Genomic DNA, 10,752 nt, shown 5'->3' with positions numbered 1-10,752 from the left:
TTCTGACATTTGCATGTTTGTGTGAATATTTTGATCATCTACATTTTTGCATGTCTGCATGACAGGCAGTTAAGAGATAGTTTAAATGATAAATAATAAATCAGTACAATCACACACACACACACACACTGCAGGCCATGTCATCATTGGACAGTACAGTACAAAGAAGGAAGCCATTTTTACAGCTGGGGAGTCATCTGACAGTTAATGTAGGAACTGCGTTATCCTGAGTCAGAGCAACACCCCGCCGGGTATGGTCCTCACTGGCTGACAGCAGCTCAAAGCAGGATGTCAGGCAGGAGTTTTTCCAACCCTACCAGCAGAGGATTGAACCTGGGACCTCGGTTGTGGAAAGCTTGTGCTCTACCACTGAGCTACGGCCCTTCCCTGTGGACAGGACTGAAATATGAAGCAGTTCATCCCCACTTGGCTCGCAGCAGGGTCTGTACGTTTCCCCAGCTCACTAGCCACCCTCTGAAGAAACCTGGCAACTGGGCTGTGCCTCTAGGCGGGTCCTAAAACCTCCTGTCCACACCCCCTTGGTGAAGCACTCCCTGCCTATGCCTAGGGGGAAGGTTATCCTACAGCGTCCCTGGGCAGTGTTCCTCGAGTGTGAATTTAAATATCTTGTTTGCATTCATTACAAACCCATTAAAAACTGGCTAGCTCAGACCTGGGCAGGACTGGTCCGAAGGTGCAGCTGACTATTGTCCCCTTGCCGCCTCTGAGGCAGCTCCTTGCCGTGTGCCTGGGTGAAGATTGCTTTCTGGGTCAGGGACAGGTGAAGGGCTGCCCAGCCTTCTCGGACTCACCCCTACACCATCAAGTTTCCAGTGCAAGTTCTTTCCATGAATGAGTTCGCCTTAGAAATTAGCTTGATTTTTTAAAATTTCCCTGCCCGGAGTGCATGTGGATTCCGATGGCTGAAGATAAAACCTTTCGCTACGGACTCATTGTCCTGGGATTCTTTCTGGTGATGATTGGCATGTTCATCATGAGTGTGGAGAAGCCCCATATCTACATCACCTTCTGCACCCTGGGGATCTTGATCATAGCCGTGGGCATCATTTGGAGCATGTGCCAGTGCTACCCAAAGGTAGGGAGCAATTTTGTTTCTTAAACAACTGCAGTGTGTGTGTGTGTGAGTGTGTGTACAACTCAAGCTAGTGAAGACTATCTCTGGACTCTTGCATGGAAGAGATTGTGTTTCTAGTTCTTCACAGAGCCCACTAGCCTATTGAGAAGCATGAAGACAAACTTATTTGCTCATAAAGTAGTTAAATATAGGCGTTAGTATCTGCCCAATGGATAATAACATTGCACATCGATTTCCTTACAGTTGCCACAAGGATGATGATGCTCATCCACAGGAGCTGTTAGTAGTGGTGGCGCATAATGCAGTGGAAACTGTGGGAAGAATCATTTGCGGCAAAGACAAATGTAGGAAGACAAACACAGGGAGGCCTTGGCTCATCTGCTGGGGTCACGGCTGCCTCCTGAAAATCTAGAATTTGACTGAACATGTAGTTCAGGATGTAAAAGCAAAAAAAATTTGATTGGAGCAGCAGTGTGTGTCTGTGTGTGTGTGTGTGTGTGTGTGTGTGTGAGAGAGAGAGAGAGAGAGAGAGAGAGAGAGAGAGAGAGACGGCGGGAAGTGTAGCAGGACCAGGAGCCTCTGAGGATTGGCATTGGGTCCCCTGCAGGCACATGGGCCTTGGCTGGTGCCCAATAATGCTGCCCCCTGATGCCGCCCCTGCATGTGGAAGTGAAAGCTTCTAAAAGTGTAAAGTTATGTGCATATTAGGGTGATCATATGTAAAGGCGGTCAGGGCTCCTGTATCTTTAACAGTTGTATAGAAAGGGGAATTTGAGCAGGTGTCATTTGTATGCATGCACCACCTACTGAAATTTTCTCTTTATCACAACAGTTAAAGCTGCAGGAGCCCTGCCCTCTTTTGTATCTGGTCATTCTAAGAGAGCAGGGCTCCTGCAGCTTTAACTGTTGTGATGAAGAGGGAATTTCACCAGGTGCTGCATGGTATCACCTGTTGAAATTCCCTTTTCTATATGACTGTTAAAGATACAGGAGCCCTGTCCTCCTTTCCATAGGGTCACCCTGTGCATATTCATCTCTCGATAGGCAGTTTCCCCCTCTGTGTTCAGGGAAGCCACTTCCCCTAACGTTCCCATTTTCTACCCCAGGTCAGAGTTGTTTCTGTTGACACAGAGTCTGAGACTTTCCTTGTAAAGAAGCCTGCTGCTTTGTCTGCTGAAAATGATATTCCTGAGAAGAACAGGTATGTCGGAGGAACCAAGTCTCTAAGCTTCAACTCAGCAGTTTGTAATTTTCTTTTTAATTAGAACACCAACCAGTACACAGTATATAAAGTGTGTTCCTCAGAGGGACAAGGTCAATGTTTGGCATCTCTGGCACGAAGCACTGAGCTGTGCACAACATATTTTCACATTAAGCTATGCCATGGCATGGTTTGTGGAAATCTGTTTTGTTCTTGTTTCGGATCCCATCCCTGCAAACAAACCATGGATTGTTGACCAGCTATGGACCACATGTAGAAGCCATGATTTTTTCCTAGCTTCCAAAGCCTGCCATACAGCCTACTCTTATGAGATGCAGAAAGCAACTCTCCCTGACTTAAGTCCTGGAGGCTTATCATAGTGAGCTAGCCCCAAAGATGTATATGGGCCAGTCCATTCCTGCTTCTATTTCATTCACAAATGTCCCTCCCTGCACCCCAATCAATCTTTCTTAAATCAGTACCTCTGAACAGTGCAAGAGTTTGGCAAGTTGTCATAAAACCAGTAGGCTACATGTCTTTGTATGCCTGAGAAGGCACATCACAGTTCAGTTTGGTTTGACTGTGGACTAGTGGTTCACTCAGTCCCAACACAGTGGGTAATTTCAACAAATATTTGGACTCCAGTTGAGAAAGGAGAAGGATCACTACTGAATGACTTGTTCTGAGTTCCAAAATATTGGTGAATGGCCTAGCTCCAACCTCCAATTCAATGGCAGTTCGCACGGCACGACATGCTGGGCTCACCATGGGTTATTCAACCCCTGATGAACAATGGTGCAGGCTGGGCACCATTTTGCATAAGCAACCCTTGATGGGGGCAATCGGGGGGTTGCCGTGTTGTGCAAACCCCAGCCACTGTTTGTAACAGGGTTATGCAAGGGTTGTTTAACCCTAAAATAATCCACAGTGTCTGGATTGCATGATACAACAGCTTCCCTGATCACCACAATCGGGGGTTGCATATTTAAAATGTCTCCCAGCATAGACCGCAGCTCATCGGGGGCAACTCACAGTGAGCCCAGCATGTTGTGAGAACTGGATCATCTTCTCCTTCAAATGAAGGCCTCACTCAGAGGAGCAATTTCCATAAAATGGGAGGGAGCATAGCTCAGTGGCATGTGTCCTACTTTCAGAGGACTGTCCTCTGTTTGAAAGGCTCTCCAGTCCAAGTTCCACTTTAAAGATCAAGAGCCCTAACGAGCTAGAGTAGGCTTCATAACGTTGCCCATTTGTAACAGTGAGCACCTGGACAGCAGCCCAAGCAGGCCACGAATCTTCCACCACTGTGGTGAGATATATTGTATTCTATTTAAATTATAGTAATTATTCCTGAATTGCATCTACATATATGCATTAACATATGGAAATATTATGCAAGTCTGTGTCCTATTTCCTCTTTTCTGGAGTTGAGTAAGTGGTCACCTGAAGGGAATAGAATGCTGAGTTCTGCATGTTACATTCCCCCAATCAGCTAGGTGGGAACGGAGGACAGGTTACCAGAAGTAGTTCTGAGAACTCCAATCCAGAAACAAACTGCAAGGGGCTGATCTACACCAAGCAGGATATAACACTTTTAAAACGGTATGAAAACTGTATATGTAATGTGTCCTGGGCCTGAACAGTTGCCATAACCATTATAAATCATTATAAGCAGTAGTGTAGATCCTGCCAAGGTAATGCAACTTTTAAACTTAAGCTGAAGTCAAGTTGACCAGAAAAGTATCAGGTGCCCTGAAGTTCCCCAGATTTCTGAATCAGCAAATAACTAGATTCCTCCTCCTTCCACAACTTGTGGAAGGAGGAGGAGCCAGTGTGGTGTAGTGGCTAAAGTGTTGGACTGGAAGTTGGGAGATCCGGGTTCTAGTCCTCACTCAGTCATGGAAACCCTCTGGGTTATTTTGGGCCAGTCATAGACTCTCAGCCCAACCTACCTCACAGGGTTGTTGTTGTGAGGATAACATAGAGAGGAGGAGGATTATGTACGCTGCCTTGGGTTCCCTGGAGGAAAAAAAAGATGGGATATAAATGCCACAAATCAATCAATCAATAAATAATAAAAGAAGATGCTAACAAACCTCGTGAAATGGGATCACACCTCCTCCTGTATTGTCACAGTTCGCAGGCACCCTACACCAGCCAGAAAGAAGCGGATGTCTATGAGAAAAGCCTCCCATCCTATGAACAGATCCAAATGAAGGCGGCAGGTGCTGCAGAGTGCTTGGGAGTTCTGCCTATTCCAGTCCCACCAGTTGGGGCAGGAGAATGTATCCAACCTATTGTACAGGCCAAAGCAGAGGTCCACAGGGATTCAGAGAGTGACACAGGTACCTACAAGGATCTAGCATCCCAGAAGAAAGGAACAAGCTTGGGCTGGTAAGTAGTAGCTCTTACGATTTGCCATTGGGCTGTGGAGGCTGGTGGCTCCAACATCAGTGGAGCAGTGAATCCGCTCCAGGTTTCAGTCAGAACCAGTCAGAACACTTCACATCTTGGATAGCTCCTTTAGAGTTCTGTCTGGTTCTGACTGAAACCAGGAATGGATTCACCACCCCACTCATTTCAGAGCCACCAGTTTCCAATGGGTTGGTTTACATTGTACACCGCTTAACACTTGATGGATACTTTTCCTCTCAGTTATTTCTGTTAGACACTCTGGAGACTCCCAGAGATTCATAGCCATGGGGACGAAAATCAACAACCAATTAAAAAAGTTCACCAGACCCCCAGTGAGTGACCGTCTGCTTCTTTTACAGCCTTAGTTCAAAATGCCAGGGTTCTGTAAAACATAATGGCCACCCCTTACTTCATCCACTATATTTGCATATAGCACAATCTTTAGAAAAGAAGCTGGGGTAGAACTGAAACTTCAGACAAGGTACCGGAGTTTCCCATGCAGGGGATTGCCTTGTTGGCACCGGGTTGCCACCACTTCTTCCAGCCCTGGTGCTTTTGCTGCTGTGAGATGCGGCAGCTAATCCCCATGCTGAAAGCAGCGCTGGGCATTCCGGCGGCCATTCGCCTCGCTGGCCCGCCCCCTGCTCTTTACCCGGGTGAACAGTGACCAATCAGGGGTCGCTTTCCGCCTGGAAATGCCTCGGCATCGAGGATGGAGCGAGATTAGGTGGCAGAAGGCCATGTTCACCTCAGGATAAGCTCTTGGCTTTTAAAATGCGGAGCTTCTCTGGAAAGCCCTGCAATGGCTTTGAGGTGGCTGTTGCATCATATAACCGAAGCAGCGTCACCAGCGTCTTCCAGAGCATCTAGAAAGCCCCCTGATTTGTCATATCTAGCTAAACCTTTGATTATAGCAGGTCTCTAGAATCACAAAAAAGTCCTCTCATTTTAGAACTATGCAACCTCTGGATTCTTCTAATTCAATAGGAAACCACACAAGCTTTAACTGCATTTGATTTTACCCTGTCCATCTCTCTAAGGGTTTGTTGCAGTACAGCAGCAGCAGCAGCAGCAGCAATTTCTGTGTCTCTCCGGCTTCGGCCAGAAATTAAAATGTCTCCCAAGTGAGCCCAGAAGTTGTATGCAAGGCCTTGGATCTGTTATTTTTTAAAATACAAAGAAAATATTTCTCTTTGGTACTATCTCCAGTGCTATCTCCAGTATCCGAGGCAGTAAGCCTGTGTGCACCAGTTGCTGGGGAACATGGGTGGGAGGGTGCTATTGCACCATGTCCTGCTTGTTCATCCCTGGCCGATGGCTGGTTGGCCACTGTGTGAACAGAGTGCTGGACCAGATGGACCCTTGGTCCGATCCAGCAGGGCTCTTCTTTTGTTCTTATGTACTGAAGGCCCAGATATGTATTCTCTGACATATCATAGAGCAGCCTCTCGCAATCTGGTGCCCTCCAGATGTGTTGTTGTACTACAATGCCATCATCCCCAGCCAACATGGGACAGCACTGTGGGAGTTGTAATCCAACACATCTTGAGGGCACCAGGTTAGGAAAAGGCTGCAGTAGGATATTCATATCCTGGAGGAAAGATACAAATCTAGAGTAATCTCATCTATTAAGGGAGCATTTATTTATGCAAAGAGACGTCCCAGTCACAACTAGTTACAAAGACAAGCAGGCGTGCACTGACTTTGCAGGCAACACTGATTAATGTCTTTGGATACAAGATTGAAACTCAAGTGATAGTGAGATTTTTCAGGCGTAGAAAACTACTTGTCCACACTTTTTTTAAAAAATCGACCTGGCACACCTAACTGAAAATAACCTGCAGCAGATTAGAAACTCTTCCCTGTCTTTATAGCAAAGAGATTGCAGAGCGATGTGAGAAATTGAGGATGGCGTTGGTGACACTAGTGCACTCCAAAAATCAAGGAGCGCTGGTGGTAAAATTGGGTGGAACTACAAACAAGAGAGTTTCTTTCTTTCTTCATGTTTAAGATTTTTGTGAGTAAATGATGACTGAAAGCAATGGTGGAACATAACTCTTTTGGAACTAGAAAAACAGGCCTATTTCTCCTTGGAGGCAAACTTGTGTCGGGGTTATACCATTTCATTCACATCACTGAATGTTTCTCCGTGCAAATAAGGGCATGGCTAGACGAGGGGGGTGGAAGGGGAAGATCTCGCAATATGATCACGAGATCCTCCCCTTCAGTCTACACGAGGCATGTGGCGTCTTGGGAGGAAGAGGACGTTGCGCCCGCCGTTTTGTTTTTGTTTTTTAATAAAAAAAGAGCGCAGGAGGGCTCCTATGAAAAATGAGGTGTTTTTTTAAAACAACAACAACAACAACAACCTCCCGCTCACCCTGCCTCACCCCCAATGGGCATGGTGCTCCGTGCCCGGCTCCTTGCAGTTACTCGTGAGGATCCAGGATGAAACCGGGACAGACGACCACACGTCCCGCGGTCTCAGGATCATCCCGAGACCACGGGAAAAGCCGGGATTAAAGGGCAGGGCGATATCCTGGGGAAAGGGAGGGAGGAAGCAGCAGCCAGGCACCTCTCCACCGTGCCTGGGTCCAGCTCCAGCTGAGAGCCCGTCCCTCCTGCTACCAACTGTCTCTGCAGAGGCCACCAGTGAGGGAGGAAGCAGCAGCCAGGCACCTCTCCACCGTGCCTGGTTCCAGCTCCAGCTCAGAGCCCCCGTCCCTCCTGCTACCAACTGTCTCTGCAGAGGCCACCAGTGAGGGAGGAAGCAGCAGCCAGGCACCTCTCCACCATGCCTGGGTCCAGCTCCAGCTGAGAGCCCCCTCCCTCCTGCTGTCAACTGTAACTTTGCAACTAAGATTGTAGTGCCTGAATTTGCTTTCCTTTCCCCCCTCCTCCTCCTCCCTTCCAATCCCCTTTCCTTTTGTGTCATGTCTTTTAGATTGTAAGCCTGTGGGCAGGGACTGTCAAGAAATACTTTTGTAAGCCGCCGTGAGAGCCTTTTTTGGCTGAATGGCGGCATAAAAATCCTCAAATAAATAAATAAATAAATAAATAAATAAATAAATAAATAAATCATCCCTCCCTGCTCCTGGGATCCCCTGTGCGTCATGTGGACGCACAGGGACGATCCCGGGACAATCCCCAGGATATCGCCATGTCTAGACATGCTCTAAATATCTCTGCAGATAGATATAAGGGAGAAAAGTTCTAGTCTTTTGCCTCACATACTAATTTTCTCTATATATAAATGCTCCCCACCACCATTGGGGAGCATTCCATCATGTGAGCCCCTACCTGTAATCTGAAGTAGTGCAGCCCAGATACAGGTTTACAGTCACAGTGAAGAGAGATCAGCGAGATATTTTCTTGGACTAGCCACTGGCTTCACAATGTGCACGATTTCACTGAAACTTTTTTTATCAAGCAAAATGAAGCATCATTCAGGGTAGAGTCTAACATATTAGCTTTAAGTTCCACCTTCAGTGATTGCTGTGTGGATATAAAGCCTGCTATAGCTTGGAATTCAATTTCCTTTTTGGCCCAAAGTGGATGATGGTTCTGGCTAGTTCTCAGGCTACAAAACAGAAAGTTAATGAAAACAATGAAATATGTTTTTTTTTAAAAAAAAAAAATCAGCAGAAAGACTAACAAGTGACAGAGTAAACTTTCCAAAGGTAGAAGATAGAACTGTCACTGAATTAAAGGAATATTAGTTGATTGTAGGCATAATCATTGATTAATTAAATCCACATAAGATTGTATATGCATATAAACAGCATTTCAGAAGTTTAAAAGGATACTTTGTTTTTAGATGATGCAGACCAGCCATCCCCAACCTGATATCCTCCCAATGTTTTGATCAGCAAGCCCCGTTATTCCCAGCCAGTATGGTCATTCTGGTTGGAAATGATGGGTGTTGCAGTCCAACACATTGAGGGGGGGGCATCAGGTTGGGCAAGGCTGATGGATATCATCTTAGAAAAAATGACTTTGTGTGTATGAGTATTTTGGGAGATGCTGTAAATACGCAAAAGATATCCCTATTTCCAGTTGTGAACTATCGTGTCCCTGATCCAAGGGACATGAGATGGCATCTGTCCTCCACAGAATTTGTATATTTGTATAAATAATTCAAAGCACCATTTAAATGAGCAAAAAGGTCTAGAATACATGGATCTAACCTGTTGATCAACTCAAGTTCCCATCGTAGTAGAACAGGGGTGCAGAACCTCCGGGCAGCGGGGGGGGGGGACATTTGGCCCTCTGGGGTTCCCAGTCTTCCCCTCCAAGGTTCCCCAGAAGGCCACACATCCTTCCCCTTGGCTTTACCCCTTCCCTGAACCACCAATAGTAGGGTGGTTTCCCTGCTTCTGTGCAGTTTTTCTTCACTTTGAAAATGCCTCTCCTAAGGCTGAGTTATTGGTGGTAAGAGCGTCATGCGAAAATGGGCTGGTCGTTTTAGGAAGTTTGGCCCTGCTCCTTTTGCCTTTGGCCCTGCGCACGGCTAAAATACAGCCCCGAAATGGAATTTGGCTTTCAGGCTGAAAGAGTAGCAGAGGGAGTGATGAAACAGCAAAACGTTTCTTTGGCTGTCAGCTGAGGTAAATGTAAAAAGTGCTTTAGCTTTTCATCAGCTTAAACCCAATATGGCCATATTATCCAGTGTTATTGTGGCCTCTACTTAAAGGCTCTCTCATTGCTGGCAAATCAAAATGTTGACATTGCACTAGCATGGTCAACAAAATTTAATCTAGTCCACGAAACCAAATTAATAAAAACAAAAACTGGCCATACCAGAAGCAAGAATATCCTGGTGAAAGCCTAGCATCCACCCAGCTTGATTTACTGTAAACATCCCAGTTGAAACATAAAACAGCTCAATGACCAACTTTGGAAACCATGTCCTTCAATGAATCTTCAAAGTTCTTTTTTTGATGTTTAATTCCAGCCAGTCTGAGAGGGTTCCAAGTCGAGCTCCATTAGCTTCTCTCCAAGAGGAAGTGGACACCTCTTCAGTGAGATCTACTCCCAACAGCCCATTTCTACAAAGGTGGAAGGATGACCCAAATCTTGTGAATTCAACAGAAAGTCAGCTCAGATTCAAACTTCCTTGCTATGAAGATTTTGCCTTGATTGATTCTCTGACAGTTGAAGGTCAGGATCGGAGCGATGAAAAGACAACGGCCTCCATCCAAAGCCATTGCTCTGTTCCTTCCACAGCAGGAGATAGTACCTTTTCTATGGCAGGAGCTGGGGAATTGGAACACGGAGCCATACAGAAGGTGGAAGACGACGATATGTACTATGGGATAAAAGAGGGACCAGGGGAAACCCTCACATCTGTGGATGCTGTCTCCAACCAAAAGACCAAGGCCTAAAAATGGGGAATGGGATAGGTAAAGGACCCAACATTGTCACGGGGTTCCATAACCAAGACAAATGAAGAGTTACGTGAAGGGGGCTCAACCAATCAAGTCAACAACTCCTGAGCCTCAGTTTTAAACTCCAGGAGGTGAGAGGAAAGGGATCCCAAGCAGTGGTCATGTTGTCCTGTTCTCTGGGGATTTGAAGGGAGACGTCTGAGAAGAATAAAGAATACAACCAAAGTAGTAGAATAAGAGAAAGAAGAGGGGGATGTGTGTATTCACAATCCAAGAGGAAATTGGATTGTTTGTATGTGTGTGAATGTTTGTCTTATTGAATAAGATTTATTCCAGAGACACACAGTGCAGTTTAAGGCAATTTGTATCCTCTTCCGGAGTGAGTGAGTGTGTCTGTCTGTCTGTCTGTCTGTCTGTCTGTCTGTCTGTCTGTCTGTCTGTCTGTCTATCCATCCCATCCATCCATCCATCCATCCATCCATCCATCCATCCATCCATCCATCCATTCTCTCTCTCTCTCTCTCTCTCTCTCTCTCTCTTCTATCATCTACATCATGGAATAAAATATGTATACAGTATGTATACCACCAAGCCTGTCTGACCTGTGACTCATCAAACCAAACCCAGTCCACTACCCACAGAAGCTCCATAAA

General features: G+C 46.1%; 1 protein-coding gene across 1 annotated transcript; it reads left to right on the top strand.

Moving 5' to 3' along the window:
• Positions 1-915: 915 nt before the first annotated feature.
• Positions 916-10,391, top strand: BSND (barttin CLCNK type accessory subunit beta). Its single transcript, XM_063118188.1, has 4 exons — positions 916-1,096; positions 2,203-2,297; positions 4,434-4,691; positions 9,667-10,391. Exons 1-4 carry the CDS (start codon positions 920-922, stop codon positions 10,094-10,096), a joined length of 960 nt encoding a protein of 319 aa, XP_062974258.1. The 5' UTR covers positions 916-919; the 3' UTR covers positions 10,097-10,391.
• The last annotated feature ends 361 nt before the right edge of the window (positions 10,392-10,752 follow it).

The sequence above is a fragment of the Elgaria multicarinata genome, chromosome 1 (assembly GCF_023053635.1).
Source record: "Elgaria multicarinata webbii isolate HBS135686 ecotype San Diego chromosome 1, rElgMul1.1.pri, whole genome shotgun sequence".
In the NCBI taxonomy this organism is placed as follows: domain Eukaryota; kingdom Metazoa; phylum Chordata; class Lepidosauria; order Squamata; family Anguidae; genus Elgaria; species Elgaria multicarinata.
This window is presented reverse-complemented; position numbering and strand designations above follow the sequence as displayed.

Bases quoted from the DNA above. Each gene is read 5' to 3' on its own strand.
- BSND (XM_063118188.1), top strand. From the start codon at position 920: ATGGCTGAAGATAAAACCTTTCGCTACGGACTCATTGTCCTGGGATTC. The intron at 1,097-2,202 runs GTAGGGAGCAAT...TTTCTACCCCAG, and splicing joins TGTGCCAGTGCTACCCAAAG to GTCAGAGTTGTTTCTGTTGA. The intron at 2,298-4,433 runs GTATGTCGGAGG...GTATTGTCACAG, and splicing joins GATATTCCTGAGAAGAACAG to TTCGCAGGCACCCTACACCA.